The sequence below is a fragment of the Lepisosteus platostomus genome, chromosome 9 (assembly GCF_059453375.1).
Source record: "Lepisosteus platostomus isolate fLepPlt1 chromosome 9, fLepPlt1.hap1, whole genome shotgun sequence".
NCBI classification, from domain to species: domain Eukaryota; kingdom Metazoa; phylum Chordata; class Actinopteri; order Semionotiformes; family Lepisosteidae; genus Lepisosteus; species Lepisosteus platostomus.
In genome coordinates, this window is record NC_142619.1 from 37470767 (window position 1) to 37488023 (window position 17257).

Here is a 17257-nt window from a genome sequence, read left to right on the forward strand (position 1 = left end):
TTTAATTGGACCCTTAAACACCAATGCTAAACACTGCTAATACTTGATGTGCTTGATTATTTAGGCTTTTTATCTGTACTCAAATAAACCCCAGTACAGTGTTTCTTAATCCTCACCCTGTGTCTTTAGTTTTTCACCTCAGATGATTTCTTCATCACTGGCTAATTTCAATTTGTATTTGAGTCTTCTTTTCTCAAATGTGCTTTCAGCTCTTAAAAATCTAAATGAGATGAATAATTTGTAATAATATATTATATGTAATAATAATTCAGGTGTCCTGGCTGAAATACTGTATATGCAGAAGGAAAAACACTGACTCACTGTGGCATTTTTTGATAGTGTCATTCCCACCTGTGTCTGTTATTCATCAACTGGCTGTTTAGTTAGAAATAAGGGAGCAATTTCTTAATTAGCAAAATGAGGAGAGACGACACAAAGGTCTTTGTGCTAAAGTTGGAAAGAATGCATTTTAGGGTAGTTTTTAAATCGAGGGATAAGTGCTGAGAAAATGTCTAAAACAGCAAGCAAATTAGTTACAGGTAACAACATTTGTGATTAAGGGCCCAGTTCGAACAAAAACCTTCAGACACAGTGGTACTCCAGCACCAGAACTGAGAACCTCTGCTGTAAATCATCTGGGATTCTTGGCTTTCCAATTGTGTGCAAGTCTGAGGGTGACGTTTCACATTTCAGCAGACAAATGCACAGCCAGCTACAGCAGGGAGCCGGCAACACTATTGGCTCTGCAAAAGCTCAATAGCATACTTCACGTCAAGCCCCTCCTTATCCTACGTGCGTTATGTCTGCCATATAAAACCCTGTTGCCAAGTGTGTCTTGCTCAGCCCTGGTTTTAGAGGGAAGATGTGTCGTTTTCGTTTGCAGACTTTCACTGGGATTGCTTTTTATTCTTATCTTTCAACGGTGCCGTGTGGCGATTTTCATCTGGAGAGACAATACAGTAAAAACTGGTCGTCTATTGGCTGATTTTTGTTGTAAAGTTGAATTATTTTTGTATAAGAATGCCACGGTCCAAGAAGAGGAATAACAGAGGTAAGCCAGAGATGGTGCTAGTTTTTACTGGTTCTTTAGCCGTCTTGAGCGAAATGAACGTTGGGAGTTGTAGTTCTATGTAGTAAGGAGTTCCTCAATATATTATTATTTTAGCTATGGTGAAAAACTACATTGCCCAGATTTTTGTGGCCTGTTCTAGTTAAGAATGTGAATATGGAATTTAACATTAAATGTATACTAGAAATGTAAGCAGGGTTTCTTTTCGCTTAATTCGCAATGCCATTTTTTTGTAAGTGGGAAAATCAGGATACAAATGCCATCAATTACCACATTCATAGAGTACGTGGCATAATAAATTATGGCGCCGGTTGCGGATTACGAATGGCCGGGAAATGGTGGTGTAAAATATTATGTACTAGATTTATTTGAGGTGTATTTAATAAACCCAGTACAGTTAATCCATTCACTATGAATTCCTTTATTGTAAAGGATGACATGCTTGTTTGTGGAAAATTATGAATCTCTTGATTTTTTTGAATGCATTACTGCACATCATTCATACACATGTAGTTTAGCTTCCATTACACAACGTGTTGTACGGTACATATTGACAGACGCTTTACTGTTGAGTCACAATATTTTTACTCATTTCTCCAACGTCTTAGTCATCTTCTGAGCTAGACAATTTAAGTGATCATTTTTATGTTTCAATAGCCAGACGGCGATACGATAGTTCAATATTGCAATATTTTATCCCTATTCCGCTTTATTTTATATGGAAAATACGACTCACTGGTGTTTCTTGTCTTTTAGACTTTTCCAAAAAGTTACGCTTGGGGTTTTATTTTCCTGGAACTGCAATTGAGTTTATTGGTTGAGTTCCGGTTGTCTTTAAAATCTAAATGTGCGGGTGTCTTCATATTTATATGTTCGCGTTTCTTTTGAGCCTCTATTTTAATAGTATTTACATGTTTTACTTATTAGGTAAGGCTTAAGTTTAACCACCATAGGTGTGAGGTTCTAAATTTATTAAATAACTAGATTCTGAAAATGAGTGTGAGTGTACTGAAAATTAACTTGGATTGTATTAAAATAAGTACATGTACTTTAAGCTTTCACCTTTCATAGAAAAAAAACACCTACATGAATGTAGTGTAGGATTTGAGATGTTTTTTTTACACAACGTGTACTGCTGCCAAAGTTTTCAAATCAGCTGTTCAGTGCCCTGGTCTGTGAGTTATGATAACTTATCACATGGGTTTAATCTCATTTCTGTGTAAAAGTGACTATGTATAGTCCAGCCTTCAGTCACGTGATAGTCTTCTTGGAATTACATACCCATTATACCAATATATATTTAAGTAGCCAGAATACATTGAAACTGTATTCTAAAGCAAACAGGCAATGTAATATTAAAAAAATCCTTCATATTTTTAAACTAAAATACTAAGATATGAAAAAACAATTTAGGAAAGCCAAATAAATGACTTTAAATCTTTCCATTAATACCACTTGGGAATTCCTTCCAGGTGTATGCTGCTTAGAAGTCAAGAAGGAATGTTTCCAATATCTTAATTCCCAATTCAAAAAAATACATTGAATTATTACTCTATTTCATATTTATCTGTAAATATCTTCAGTTGTTAGCAGAGGATCTCCAACAATGTGTAATCCAGTGGCAGGTTTAGTGGACCTGGTGTTTATGTATTCATTTCTCAACCCTGTTTGTTTCCTAGAATGATACCATTTTGGTGATTTAATTCTGGTATGTTTTGGCAATTGCTGATAGCTTTGTAATGGGGCCTTGTTTGTCTTAATTCGGTGATTTTTCAGCTGTATGGCCACGACCTTGACCTTGTAAAGAGAAAAAAGAACATGGTGGATTTTCCAGCTACTTGTCTTTAGCTTAACTGTTTAAAAAGTCCCACTTTGTGGTTGGTCAAACTGGGAAGTATGGAAAATGACCTGCTACAAGGAGGGGCTAGGCTAGCCTGCGTTTACTCTGAGAGGAAAAGGAAGTCGGACTGTGTTTGGACAGAAAAACACAGAAACTTCAGTAGTTTTTGCTAGTTGTGCCTTACATAGATTTAAATTTTTACTTTCTTTAAAAAATCTTTCTTTTAATCAATTTTTTAAAATAAATCCCATTAATCCTGCATCTAGGAGGGGAAAAGCTGTGTTCATGCAGGATTCTTGTTCTGGCCTGTATCCAGATCTCACAGAGGCTCAGTGCTTCTTTAACAGCTTTATCTGCCCTGATTTTACACTACTTTATTTTGTAATGACAGTCTTATAAAGCACATTTTATTCTTAATGAACTCTCGGCTATAGAGAGTTGAGGTAGAGACTGGGTTAAGAATAATGTGACATTGGCACCACATAACCCTTAGTTTAGGATTATGGCTAAAGTTTGGTTGAATTTAAAGGTGGTTGGCGAGATGAAGATTTGTTGTAATTGCCGAAGACCGTGAATAAATGTTCATTGTTAAAATTGGGTGTAGGACTCAATCTTTGTTGGATTTGCTTTTTGGTTATAGTAATGCTTGGTTTGGCTGTGATGCACCTTAGTGTTTGGGCTCCTGGCTAAGGTTACAAAAAAGAGCAAGGCTAGATTTCCATCCAGGATTTAGATAATTTAAAGAGAAAGTCGGGGCTGGGGGTTAGGGGATTAGGTATAGATTATTTAAAGAGTCTTGGAAAATCCACTGATTTCGGTCTCCTGAGGACTGGCGTTCAGCACTAATGAGTTAGACTAATTAAAGGGGTTGGGTTTGTTTTAATATTGAATGAATGTACTGTATATGAATATTAATTCTAGGCCTAACCCCAAACTGAGAATTCAGTTAGAAATTGAGATACTTGGTTTGTAGGCACACTGTTTTAATTATCTTTTTCTGTCCATTGTCTTTGCTCCCTGTTAAACAGGAGGACAGCACAGAGGTGTGCAGCCCTTCAGTGACGAGGATGCCTCCATTGAAACATTGAGCCACTGCAGCAGCCTTAGTGATGCTGCCAGTGTAGCCGAGGAAGGTAAATTTTCCAAAGTTCTTCTGATTGCAGGCATTTCAGGAGCCATTTAAACCCTGTTTTTTTTTTTTGGTACTTTGGGCATAATATGTACTAGTACGGACATTCTGTTGTAATGAGCAGCCTCTAAATAAGAACTTAGAGATATTAAAGACTTTAACCCAAATGACTTGGGGGGCAGTCTCTTGATCAAAACCTGTCCTCATGGATTTGTGTAGAATGAGATGGAATAAATGTTGAGCTTGAACTGTATGTACGGTGAAGTACATTATTGCCCAGAGCTTTGTTTTTGCCTTAAAATCAGTTGTTGTACATTCTGTAGAAACTTGCTGTGGCCTTAATGTTGGCATTTTGTCATTTGTTGCTGTGCAGTTGTTGATGTTAGTGAAGACGCAGCTCAAGAAGACTTTGAATACAAACTAAAAGGATATATTGACAGCACCTTGGATAAAAGGCAAGTAAAGTGGAGTAGGGAACATGGTTTTCTAGACTTCATGTATTTTACTGAATAGTTGCACAATTTTCCTGTCATTTTGCTCTTCACTTGTTACATTATGTGGTTGTCCTGCCTTTGTGATCTATTTCTGCTTAGTGTTTTCTTGCTGTGCACATTGTTTGAAGAGTTAAAGAGTGCTTCTGGAAGTTGTTTCAAGGTTGCATGAGTTTGTTTGAAGAGCTATTCACAGAATGTGCTCAAGTTAGTAAGAAGGAAAAAAAGCCAAGCAGAATCTTGCAACAAATTCTTAACAGGATATGAAACAAGTAAAAAAAATGTTCAACTTATGTTCTATTAACACCTGTTTAAGAAGTGACTACAGTTTTCTTAAGTGATCTGAAAGCAAACCCAGTCCTGCATTGAAAGACCATTTTGGCAGCTGTTTTCTATATATATAGGAGAGTTTAAAGTCATGAATTATAGTGACAACCACCAAAAATGGATCACTGAATTAAAGTTGGTCAAATTGGGGTAAATAAATGGAAAAGTCCCCAGGGCTAGAGTTACTAGGATCTAGGATTTAATGTTTGAAAGAGAAACTCAGGGATGAGAGATTATTTTGATATTGAGGGTAATAAATTAAAGTTACTGAATTGGGGAAAATAAAACATCATACGGTTTAAGAACATCACAGTTAGGTATTAAATTGCTTAAAAAATGAACAACTCCTTTGAAATTTTCCAATCCACACATAAAGAGTATAGGGTATAGTTGTGAAATTATGGTTAAGAGACTACCTGTGTTAAGCAACCACTCTGATTGGCCTCTTAATACATGAGGGACTGTAATCTAATCTACTCCTGTTAAAGAGTGACTTAAAATTGTAATGCAGCTTTATTTTATGTTGATTGTTATTCACTACACTTGAAATATTTTTTAGCATGCATTTTTTAAAATTTTAGATATGCAGTGTTGGATTTTCCATCTGAATTTAGAAATAAAAAAAGTATCTGGGTTAAAAGAGGGGGGGGGAACAATAAATTGCACAATTGCATGTTGTAATGGAACAATGAAAACATGCTCTTTATTATAAAACCTTTACAGTATTCTCAAAAGTGGGATAATGACTGTAAATAATGATTTGTATCTGTGATGGAATCTCTCTTCTTAGATGTCAGTGATATACCGATGCATTTCTGGCGTTCTTACTTCTAAGAAATGCTGCTTGTATTTATACAACAAAACTAATGCTTCTGAAAAGCCCTTCTCAGTTAAGATGTAAACACTGTGATAAAACCTGGGGTAGATTTCCTGTATAAATTTGATTTGCTTGGTAAAGCTTTTGGAGAAATTTAAAATTCCTGTTGAAGGTTTTCCGAAATAGAATTTAATCTAACCGGTTGACGGTATTTTAATGCAACTGAATTCATGATTTGTCTGGGAAGAAGTGGTTACATTTTTTTTTAACCAACCACAAAATATATTTTTATGAGTCCCATCCTCAGTGGATTTGCTTTACGTGTAACTAAACAAGCATCAGCCACATATTCTACAAGTTGTCAGGTAGGTTTTCAGCAATCTGAAATATTTTGTGGCTACCATAGAAGGCCCTCCTCTCAATGCGTCTGCGATTGCAAGAAGGCCTGAAGACCAGCGGACAATACAGATGTGTTTGGAAAGAAGAAAGAAGACATTTTTTGATTAGGCACTATTTTGTCCATTGGGCAAGGTATCATTCCAAATGACAGGAATCATGGGATTTCTTGTGGTAAGTCATGTGACTTTCCATTGAAGTGGTGTTTTCTTATAAATTTTATTTACTTTGTAATTAGCATTTTAGTTTTTAGTAATATAAATAAAAGCACACTTACTTTAAGATTAATTTGCGTTGGGTGTTTGTCTGGGAATGTACTTGCTGATCCAGTCTAGTTTGATAAATGCCAAAAGAGGGAAAAGATTGATTTCAAAGATTCTATACTTAATCTTCCACGTCCAGAGGTTACCTGCTGAAGAGAGGTGGATTGCCTTGTGCATGTTTCTGCATATACAGTAGAATTTGCTAAATAAAATGCCATACTACTGTACATTTGAGTAGTATGCATTTTGTTTTCTGGAGATTATTTTTGTGTATACATGTAGGTAACATCCTAAGACCTCCTTTAATATTAAGTTGCAGGCTGAATGGGCTGGAGGTCACTGTATCAACCAAAATACTACGTTTAAGATTGTGTGATTGTGTATTTTGCTGTCCTCCACTCATGTGGCAAGATCAACAAAGTGCTGTAGAAATGGGCTTGAATTCTGTTGCAGTGCTGCAATCGGGGAATCCCATCTAAACTATAAAGTAGTTTAGATCGGGTATCCCCCCCTCCCTACTCCTGGGGAGTCCCAGCTCATATTAGAAATAATCATTGAATCACCAATCCTGGATCTGGAAAGCCACCCTCTGTGGTTTTTATAGTTTTTTTTTCTTATTTAAGCAAAAAAAAACCGGTAGCTGATGAACTGGTTCAGAGCATTAAGTTCAGACCAGGAATGGAAAGCTGTACACCCTGTGGATATTGAGAGCCAGGATTAGACACCCCCGTTCTTAAGGCTTGGAAGATTTTACTTGTGATCAATGGTAGATGAGACTTTAATTTGCAGATAATTGGGAACAAATCTTTAGCCCTCCAGTGCATGCGTTTCATTAACTGAACAAATTACTTGCTTAAGAAAATGCCTCCTCTCATTTGCAAAGTCATTTGGCCCATTGAGCTCGTTTTACTTTTTAGCAACTAATTCAGCTAATTGACCCGAGGAGCTCCTGGAGCCATTTTTTGGAAGAAGAGTTTCAACAACAGTGGGGGGGGGGGGGGTTGTTCCAGACTCCCACAACCAAGTTCCCTCCCCCCTAGTTTCAGGTCTTGTCCTGTAGTTTGTGTTTCACAGTTGATTCTGCAGCAGGCCATTGGCTTTGTCTGTTCCTTGGTGATTCTGAATACTCGAGTCTGGTCCTCACGCATCAGGCCTGTCAGTAAGACATTCGTTTGAGTCTGGGGAAGTCACTGGTGGCTCTTCTCTGGATCTATTCCAGAGCAACAAGCTTTTCTGTAGTACAGTAGGTTAGGACCAAACTTGAATATGGTTCTCAATGAGGTTTTTGCTTTTACCAATATATGCTAATGTCATTTATCTTTTAATTGCTTTCCCAAATTGTTTGGAAATTGTAAATGTTAAATTTATTAATTGTTTCCTGAACCTCAGCGTTTCCCCATTTAATATTTATAGATTATTTTTGCTGTTTGATTTTTAGCAATTCTCACTTGTGTACATAAAGTGTCGGCTGCCAAATGTTTGCCCAGTCTTGATTTTTGTTTTTTAGACGCTGCAAAGGAAATTCTGTGTTTACAGAACCTCATATCATGGTATAATCTGGGAGCCTGCCTAGTGTGTCAAACTGCATAATCTATAGTCAATGTTGGCTCTGTGGTGCTCAACCTGATCATGTCTTGAAATGACTGACTCTGGGTGACCTGTTAAGCTTCAGGATGGGACTCTGCAGGACCCTCCTGCTCAACAGCTGTCAAAAGAATTTGTGGCAATAAGACATGGGGATAAATAGAAGCCTCCCTAATGATGCAAGCCATTCTAAATGTGTACTTTTGTGATTTCAAAGTTACAGGTTTTTAACATGAAATTTGTTTCTTCATTTTTAATTGATTTTAGTGCCAAGACCAGGCACAGTGCACTTGATGGACTGAAAACTGCCATGGCCTCCAAAATGCTGTATGAATTTCTTTTGGAAAGAAGAATAACTATAACAGACAGCATTGAGCGGTGTTTGAAGAAAGGTAATGCATTAATAAGCTTTTTTCTCCCTTTTTATCCTTGGTGCCATTCTACTCATCTTTCTCGTTAGATTGCTAGTAGCTAATTGATTTGAGGGTCTTGTCCAACTGTTTCTTGAAAGAAACCGTCTGATTGGTTTGGTCAGATTTACAGTATAGCATACTTTAAACCTTGTCATGTTGTGATTGTACTTCCAGAATGGATGTCTTGCATAGAATTTCCTGAATACAGGCATTCAATTTTGTAATGGAGCAGCAGCTAAATTTCTGTTTGAGCTTCTTGGTGTGTGAACTAATGCAGCTACTTTAAATGGTAGTAATAATTCATAACCTCATTCCTGTCATGTGTGCCATTAACCAGCCTTTTATTCCAGGCTTGAAATTGGTCTAGAATTTGCCCAGTGCAGGTGATAACTTTATGAAATATAATAGTTTATTAAGTGAGCTTTTGGAGTAGTAAGTAATTTTTGAATACTATTGAAATTTTGTAGGCTTGCATATGGGAATGTTTTTTAAGACATTTGTAATTGTAGTCTTTCTGAATTATGTGAGGACGTAAGTTTTGATGCAAATATTAAAGAAAAGACTCCACAAATGTTGAATTCTGTTACTGTAGGTGCTGGCTGATCTGACTACCTTTGCATTTACAAGTTGGTCACATATTAAACTTGACCTTCATGACCTGCTACTTCTTTTGGAATTTCTGTAGCAGCATATCCTGTATTAAGAGAAATGTTCCATTCCTTCTTTTATAAGGGCATTATTGTCTTAACTTTTTTTTTCCTTCTCTCTCAAGGCAAAGGTGACGAACAGCGTGCTGCCGCGACCTTGGCTTGTCTCCTCTGCATTCAGCTGGGATCTGGGATTGAAAGCGAAGAAGTTCTTAAGACTTTGAAACCCATTTTCATGAATATTCTTGCTGACAGAACGGCCAACATCCAAGCTCGGCAGGCAGTGAGTGTTCTTGTTTTCATCTGGTACTAGCTCTGTACATTTTAGACAAAAGCGGCAACTTTCCTTGCAGGCTTCTGGTTGGTTTTTCATGGGAAGTGTTTTTAATGCTCTTGTCTGCAGTCAGCTCATTTATAAAAAAAAAAACACGTGTTGAGGCCCTTCCTCTTACTGTAAAGGTCAAATGCTAATAGCCTTCCACAGAAAACCACAGGGTTGGCTCTAAAGGTAATTCTAGACCAAACCTGTTTCTCAGTTTTCAGTTGAAAAAAACTAAAAGTTTAAAAGTTTTAGTTTTCAATTTTGAAACTTCAAATACCATACAACGTAATACTGTATTAGAACCGCTAAGCTTTAACAGTACTTTCCTGTTTTTTGTCAATGGCTAACCTATCATGTTTTTGTTAATATTCCACCTTTTTGTTTCAGTGTGCAACCAGTTTGGGTGTTTGCAGCTTGGTTGCTGAAGATGATATCTTGGTAAGATTTTAATGTTTGTTACATCATGAATAGTAACTCCAAACAAATTGTAAATGGTCATGGCAGACGCTCCCCATTCGTATTGTTGAGTATGAAAACAAAGTTGCCGAATATTTAACCAAGATATTTTTGTAAATGAGAGGGTGAATATGGTGTGACCTGTGGACATTTTCTTCTAGCTACTTGCCTTTTATCCGATTGAGCTGAAACCATTTCTCAGTGAAACTCGGGATGAAGTGGAGGTTTGAATTCTGTAGCCAGGAGAAGCATTTGGTTAGCATACACAGTGATGCATAGAATACATTGTTCCAGTTCCATAGCACAAGACCTTCTCTGCAAAAGTTTGTTCACATAAACATCCTAGAAAAGAATAGTGGTGAATTCAGTAACAATTTCAGCATTGCTAAATGGTTAATGTTGCAGACTGGAAAAAGTTGTGTATAGTTAACTTCTTGTGAACATCTTTATTTTAAAAAATAGGTAAAAAATGAGTGGTGCTTTGCACCCTAAAATGAACTCCGTTTCCCTTATTTCTTCATATCTTTCTCCATGAATCTTCATGCATGGGAATGTTTTGCTTTTTCCAGACATGGCATGCTGCCCTAAAATAAGTAATAAAAGCACACAGTGACACATTTTGCTAAGAAAACAAATATAATTGGTAATTAGTAACAAATGTTCTATTTAACAACATCGATTTTAGTTATCCCACAAAATGTTATTCATGTAAGTCAAGGAACAGTTTGAAATTCAAAGATGTAAAGCCTACATGATAGTGAGTTTGACATTTGAAGTTTTTATAAGCCATTTGGCAACATTTTTACATTTTACATGAATCGCTTGACCAAAAATAAGATTTCCACTAATGTTTTCATTTTGGAAATTACAGATTGATTTTTAGCGGTGCTCTGCAGTCTTCCTCTTCCTTTATGTGTAGTTTGTATTCTCTTTTGTGAAACATGCAGTGAAGTACCAACCATTGTTATGGGTAACTGATTGTGCAAAAAATTTTATTTTGGGATATTAAAAAAAAGTTCTAATATGGGATAACCTCTGGTCCCTTTTTCAATTCTCATTTTCTTTATTTTCTGGTTCATAGTGTTGTGAAGCATAAATGCTTGTTAGCCAGAACGTATTTTATTTATGATGAAAAGGCACAATTTTCTTTGACTTTAATTGCAGTTTCCAGAAAAAGTCCATGAAGCTTATATATACATTTTTATATCATAGTGTGTTTTTGGGCTGAAAGAACATTGTTTGTGATTTAACACACACGCCTCCCCACCATTACTGTTTTAAACTGAGGGGTTTACTGTGCTTCCATGCACAGCTGTTGTTTCTTGATGATGCAGTGCTTCTCATAACGAGTTCTGCACCTGTTGTTCCTTTGGCTTGGCTGTGATCTAATGCACTATATTAGCAAATCTGTTACAGCATTTATTTATAGTGAGTTTTTGGTGGGCTATTCAAAGATGAGTCTTCAAAATGCTGCTAGGCACCAGACAGTCATTGTTTCATTCTGCTTTTGCACACCAGGATGTGTACGCAACCATGGAATGCTTCGAAAGCCTCTTCGCAAAATCGTATACGAAGGAAGATGGGACTCAGTCAGTCTTTAACGCCCAAACTACAGCGCTTCACATCAGTGCACTTTTGGCGTGGGCACTACTGCTGACCATTTGCTCCAACACGGAAGTGAAGAAAATTCTGAAAAAGTATTCCACTCTTTCCCTAAGATTTTATAATTCTGCAATGTACTGCTTCCAGCTATGATTGTATCGCAAGTTGGTAATCGGAAGCTCCTGGAGAGATTCTGAGCAATGAAGTGACAGTTACTTTGCACATTAATAGAATATTTTTATTATCTCCCTGTTGTCTTGCTAAGGGTGTGTGTGACTTTTTTTTCTTGAATATTTGTCATTATCCGAACTCTTTTCAAAGAAGTGACGTCAGTGTTAATCCTAAATATGTTGTAAATAACTTGGCATAACTAAAGATTTTCCATACTAGGAAATGCATAGGGGAAAAAGAATGTCTTTCTTGATTAAACAACATTATGAATATTTTTTTCTTTTGTGGTGAAGATTTGTTTTCCTTTATGTAATATGTGCCCTTGTAAGTGTTGCTGATAATATCCTGTTACTTCCAGACACTTACCTAGACTTCCCAGCCTTCTAGAAAGTGATGATGTCAATATGAGGATTGCTGCAGGAGAGACCATTGCCCTTATATTTGAACTGGCAAGAGACTTGGATGCCGTAAGTCAACTAAAGTAGTCTTTAATTGTAATTATTTTTTAAAAAAAAAACCTTCAGGTTCTTCACAGTTCTCTCCAAGTAGACTGTAGGGTTTACACAACTGATCTTACATGCTTGTAAGCCGGGTCTTCAAAGATGCTGTGAAGTCCTCTGTAAAATGTTGATTCTCTGCTACACTTGAGTAGCACAGGAGTTACTTTTACTGATTTATTTCAATAAATGCCTTTCACATTTTGAGTATTTAAATGTGATCTACTGTATACATGTCTGTTGTGGTATCTGTGCTCATCAATAGACAAACATTATAAAGTAAATACTCATGTCTCACTAAACAAGCACTTTACTTGCGATTACTTGCTTAAACAAGCGACTTTTAGACAAGTGAACTTTCCCTGCTAATACAAGCTTCAAGCATGCAGCTCGTTCTTCCATTTTTATTTTGCTGACCTCTCGGCTGCTGCCATCTGCACTAATGCCAATATTAAACTTTTAAAAGTTTTTTCTATTTTCACTTATTTAATAATTAAGGACCAAATATGAAAGCTGGTTACACTTCACAAACTAGATTTCTAAATTTCATCCTGCACACTGTGAATGCACAGTCTTAATGTCACCAATCATTATTTTTATTAACTGCATGGTGGTTCAATCTTACAAATTGTAAGGGTATTGTACTAGTTATGGAGTAGAATATTTTGAATGCATATTGATTCATAGTATAACATTTAAAATTCATGAATTGTTTTGATTACTTTGCATTCATAGTACATGCATCGGTATCGCCAGACATCTCGATCTATCTTACTTTTACAGTTATGGGTTTTATTACATCCTTGCCTGTGCAAGATTTATTAAATAAAATAATAAACATGTTTTTACAACACCTTTTAATTAGTTTCTTCAAGCAACTCTTTCACAGTACATTTAAACATAATAGCTGCAATAAAAAAGATGTATTGGTCAGTTCTGCTTGTTGTAACATACACTCTGCAATTTTCGGAGCCAAACTATTGAAACTTTTTAGAAAAGTGCCTGAACTCAACGGGTTTGTGCCGAGTTACAAGAAGTTGTAACAAATTGGAGACTTGCGTGTATTTTCATGGGAATTTAGTGTCTTTTAGTTTTTGTCTACAAGCATACATTTTAAACCAGCTGTGCTCGTATAGTGAGTAATGAATGTATCTGAAAAAGATATTGGTGAAAAATACATACCTATTAATTACTACTAAATTACAAATATGGTGTATATTTGACTGGGAAAGAAAAACTTTTATTATTTTTATTTTAAGCCGCAGGAGTTTTCAGTGGCAAAAGATATAGTATTTTCACATTGCCTATGCTTGCTTCAGGTATTATGAAAATCGAGTATGAGTATTAGTTTTTTCTAATATCGGAGGCTTCATTTGTCTGCCCTCAGGAGTTTGAATATGAAGATTTGGAGTCTTTGTGTGCAAACCTGAATGCTCTTGCCACAGACGGTAACAAGCACAGAGCCAAAAATGACAAAAGGAAGCAGAGGTCTGTCTTCAGAGATGTGCTCAAGGCTGTGGAGGTGAGAGCTGAACTGAAAGTAATAACTAACCTTTTCTGAATTCCGCTTTAAGACCAAAAAGCTCCTTGGTACTGTACCTCTAAAGTTCTTAATATTTTGGAGAAATTGCTAAACTGTGCAATGACTTGGTATAGTGTTCAGGGGCCTGGGAGAATCCAATGCAAACTCCAGAAGCCTTTGGTTCACTTTGTGCGTGGTTAGTATTCATATTTCACATCTGAAAATGAGCAAGGCACTAGACTTCTTAAGGCTTCTTTCACAATCTGGGAAAATGGTTTGTTTTTAGAATGCAAAAATTCTTCAAAAAAAATGAGGCTGAATGCTAGATTTATTAATTGCATCTGCACACCTGTACCAATTTGTTTTTTTAGATGCCTAAATGAAGGTGAGCAAGACTGTAAAGAGCTTTTTACTTTAAGCTAAGTTCGCAGGAAATTGTGAGATTTCTATACGCGAGTTTATAATTGTGCCTCACTGTTAGGACTTTAGTTTTGTATTCTGGTCACGGGTCACTTCCGATGACCTGGTATATTGTAATGGTACGATGTACAAACCTTAACTTTAGGTTGTGATAACCGTTCTGCCTTGTTAGGTATCTGAAGTTTTAGAACAGTCCACCTGTTAACAATTCCAGTTGGATTTTATTGTGGGCAGGAGGGCGATTTCCAGACGGAGACGATCCGGTTTGGCTCTGAGCGCATGTACATCGACTGCTGGGTGAAGAAGAGAACCTACGATGCCTTTCGGGAACTTGTAGGATCTGGGATGAACTATCACCTGCAGGTGGGCAATGGTGGCCATTTTGTCTTTACACAGGGCATACTTCTTATTCTGAACAGGTATGTGTGTATTACGTTTCTGTTGTGGTATGCTAAGATTCTATAAAGTATATGACATTGTTTATACAACTTTTCAGTGTGAAGTTTCACACTGTTTTGTTCATTGTCCCCACCTCATTTCCTCACTATATGCTGCTGCATTATTTCTGTGCACCTTTTATAGGCTTAAGAGTTTATTTGGCTTCCAGCCACATAAGCAGTGGCTACAAGAAAATCATCTCCGTTTATCAAGGTGTTCTGGTTTACTTAATCTAATTCGTTCAGTTTTAAAAAATCTTCACATCGTTTGCACAGGCTCCTCATAAATGAACACAGTCAGGGTTCATGATGGACAAAATGAAAAGAGAAATGGCATACCCCGATACTTGCCATTTATCTTAGAATATTAGTCCTTGCAATCTACCTAGAATTACTCCTGTTAGTCATAGTGTGCCTGTACTACTTGTAAGATAGAAGGCATGTAACAAAATTAATATTCATCTGCATTTTAGTCAAACAAGTGATTTTTTGCCTCATTTGCTGAAACAGAAATGTAAAGCTATTTAGTCCTCATCCTCGTTATTGTGGATGATAATAGTGAACATTTTTGTCACTGACTAAATTGAAAAACCGCTTGTTGTTGAACATTCCTCTTCAATTTAGTCAACAAAATTAACCCATGTCCTTGTGCTCCTTCCCAGGCTAATGAGTTTATTCGGAATGTCTTTGAGCTTGGAGCCCCTTTGGTGGTTGATTCCGCCGCACTGAAGGCGATGAAAATCTCCCGCTTCGAGAGGGTAATGTTATCAGACCTGACCCGTTGGTCATTTCTTTCCTGGAGGCAGAATGGCAGCAGGCAGAATGCTGTGTCAAACGCGCTCGTGTAATTATTACATTTAATGAAAATTAATAGGAATATCTGAGTGCAGTCTCGTTTTAATGGGGCAGACGCATGGCATCCCCTTTTCTTGAACCCTAAACCGGATTGTGGTGTCGTTTTTAGGTCTTTGGTAAATGCATTGACATAGTGTTGGAGAAAGGTATTGGAAATAAATGCTCCTTGTTAATGAAAGTTTGACCTTTTATTTGTTTTTCTGTTTTCAGCACTTGTACAACGCTGCTGCGTTTAAAGCTAGGACCAAGGCCCGGAGCAAGTTTCGGGACAAAAGGGTGGATGTCGGAGAATTCATATAGATGCCCGTCGGGGTCCATGTTACTGTTTTTACCCCCCCCCCCCCCCTTAAGCCATGTTTAATGGGAAGCATAAGTAGGATTAGGATCAAATTAATTTATCTTCGTATTTATTTCCCTATTTTCTGTATATATGCATATTAAGTATTAAAATCATTATTGTTTTGTCTGTCTTTTTCCTGTTGTCAGGTGTGAAAGATGTATCCTTTAGCACACTCTATAGATAAAGCAAAAGAATTGCATAGTATAATCTAAATCATGTTTTTGACATTGAGCTTTGTTATATTGTATTAGGGGCAGGGTGATAAAATAAATACAAATGACCAGATTGACGTTTGAGTGGTTTATTTTCTTTATAAATCTGAAGGTTATTATTTTTTTATGATTATGCCCTTTGCATGTTGCTTTATACTTTGTTCCAACGGTGTTGTGAGAACTGATTATTTTTGCAAAACAAATAAAAACAAAGTTGTTTGTAATTAACTCACTAACTTTCCTCTATCTGTAATGTTATTATATTAACACTAAAGTTAAGTGGCCCAGACCCTTCTGTTCGTGAATGGGTCTTAGAGATTAGCACATGCCTTTGTGAACTGGCAGTTCCCAAGTGGTCAGCCTTTTTCCCTCTTGTAGGCTTGTCTGACTTAAAATGTCACCTTGCTAAAAGTACTAAAGGTTTTTTTTATAACTTGGCAGTTTCTTCCTGAATTATGTTCTCATTGTTTAATCCTCTGAATGTGTGTCCTATTAAGACTAAACAAGATCTCAAGGACAGTAAGTCATTGGGGGTCAAGAGCACTTCATGTCTTGAAGGTTTGCTTAAGTATTTGATTTTTGGCTTTTTAAGCCATTTGGTTAGAGTGACCGGTTGTATGACGAGGTAGTTGAGTCCCTGATCATCCAAGAGTGCTGTATTGGTAGTGGATCTAGGGAACGACAGAGGTGTTAGGTGGACAATCTCTGAAAATTGGGTCTAAGGTCTGGTATCTTGTAGAGCTGCTGTTTAGCAAGACTTGTGGCTCCTTCTCTCCATTCCACATTCCACAAAGGTATTCTTTGTCGCAGGGTGTAGGAAATCACTACTCCTATACATGTGGGGGGGAAAAAAAACACAAATTCTATGGGTGCTCAGGGGAGAGGGACAGGACTGGTATTTATTTGACAAAATATATGGTCACTTGCATTGTTAAGCGCCTTGGGGGAACCCCGTTGTGAAAGGTGCTATATAAAAATAAATTGAATATTTTCTACAGGTCTAGGTAGATGCCTTGGCAGGAGGAGGCATCTCTATGTGGAGGTGCTGTCGCTACAGATGAGAATATGCGTTTCCTGACTTTCCCCCCAGTGATGTGATAATTGAGTTCTTGATTCCCATTGCCAAAGAAAGGAACCCTTGCAAAAGCTCTTCACCTCTCAAACTGCAAAATGAGTACAGCGTTTAGCTTCCTGCCTGCCTTGTACCTTTTAAGGCTTTTTTGCTTTTTTGCCTGCTCTTTCCATCACACACAGTTCTGTAGGTTCTATGAAAGCCATGGTTGAGAACCGCATTTAGTTTATTACAGTATAGCTAAAAATGTTCAGTAGAGTTGTTTTTCACATGCCTCACATGTAAATGAGTTTAGTGAAATATAAGCTTATTATTTACATGTAATTTGTATGAGAAACATGAGAAGAAAAAAGCAGACGTCTGGTAGTATATTTA

At 36.9% G+C, this 17257-nt stretch overlaps 1 protein-coding gene across 2 annotated transcripts; it reads left to right on the forward strand.

Annotated features, from left to right (window-relative positions):
• The first annotated feature begins 824 nt into the window (after positions 1-824).
• ifrd1 (interferon-related developmental regulator 1) lies at positions 825-15883 on the forward strand. 2 transcript variants are annotated; one of them, XM_088644868.1, is made up of 12 exons: positions 825-1051; positions 3938-4042; positions 4412-4493; positions 8184-8308; positions 9102-9259; positions 9686-9736; positions 11273-11451; positions 11886-11994; positions 13412-13546; positions 14201-14385; positions 15066-15161; positions 15469-15883. In XM_088644868.1, the coding sequence occupies exons 1-11, from the start codon at positions 1021-1023 to the stop codon at positions 15130-15132; spliced, it is 1227 nt and encodes a 408-aa protein (XP_088500994.1). In that variant the 5' UTR covers positions 825-1020; the 3' UTR covers positions 15133-15161; positions 15469-15883. The 2 variants fall into 2 exon arrangements, with proteins under 2 accessions (XP_088500994.1, XP_088500993.1); XM_088644867.1 differs by having other exon boundaries at positions 14201-14329.
• The last annotated feature ends 1374 nt before the right edge of the window (positions 15884-17257 follow it).

Excerpts from the sequence above, each read along its gene's own strand:
- ifrd1 (XM_088644867.1), top strand. The coding sequence starts at position 1,021 with ATGCCACGGTCCAAGAAGAGGAATAACAGAG. Across the intron at positions 4,494-8,183 it reads GACAGCACCTTGGATAAAAG|TGCCAAGACCAGGCACAGTG; the intron begins GCAAGTAAAGTG and ends AATTGATTTTAG. Across the intron at positions 9,260-9,685 it reads ACATCCAAGCTCGGCAGGCA|TGTGCAACCAGTTTGGGTGT; the intron begins GTGAGTGTTCTT and ends TTTTTGTTTCAG.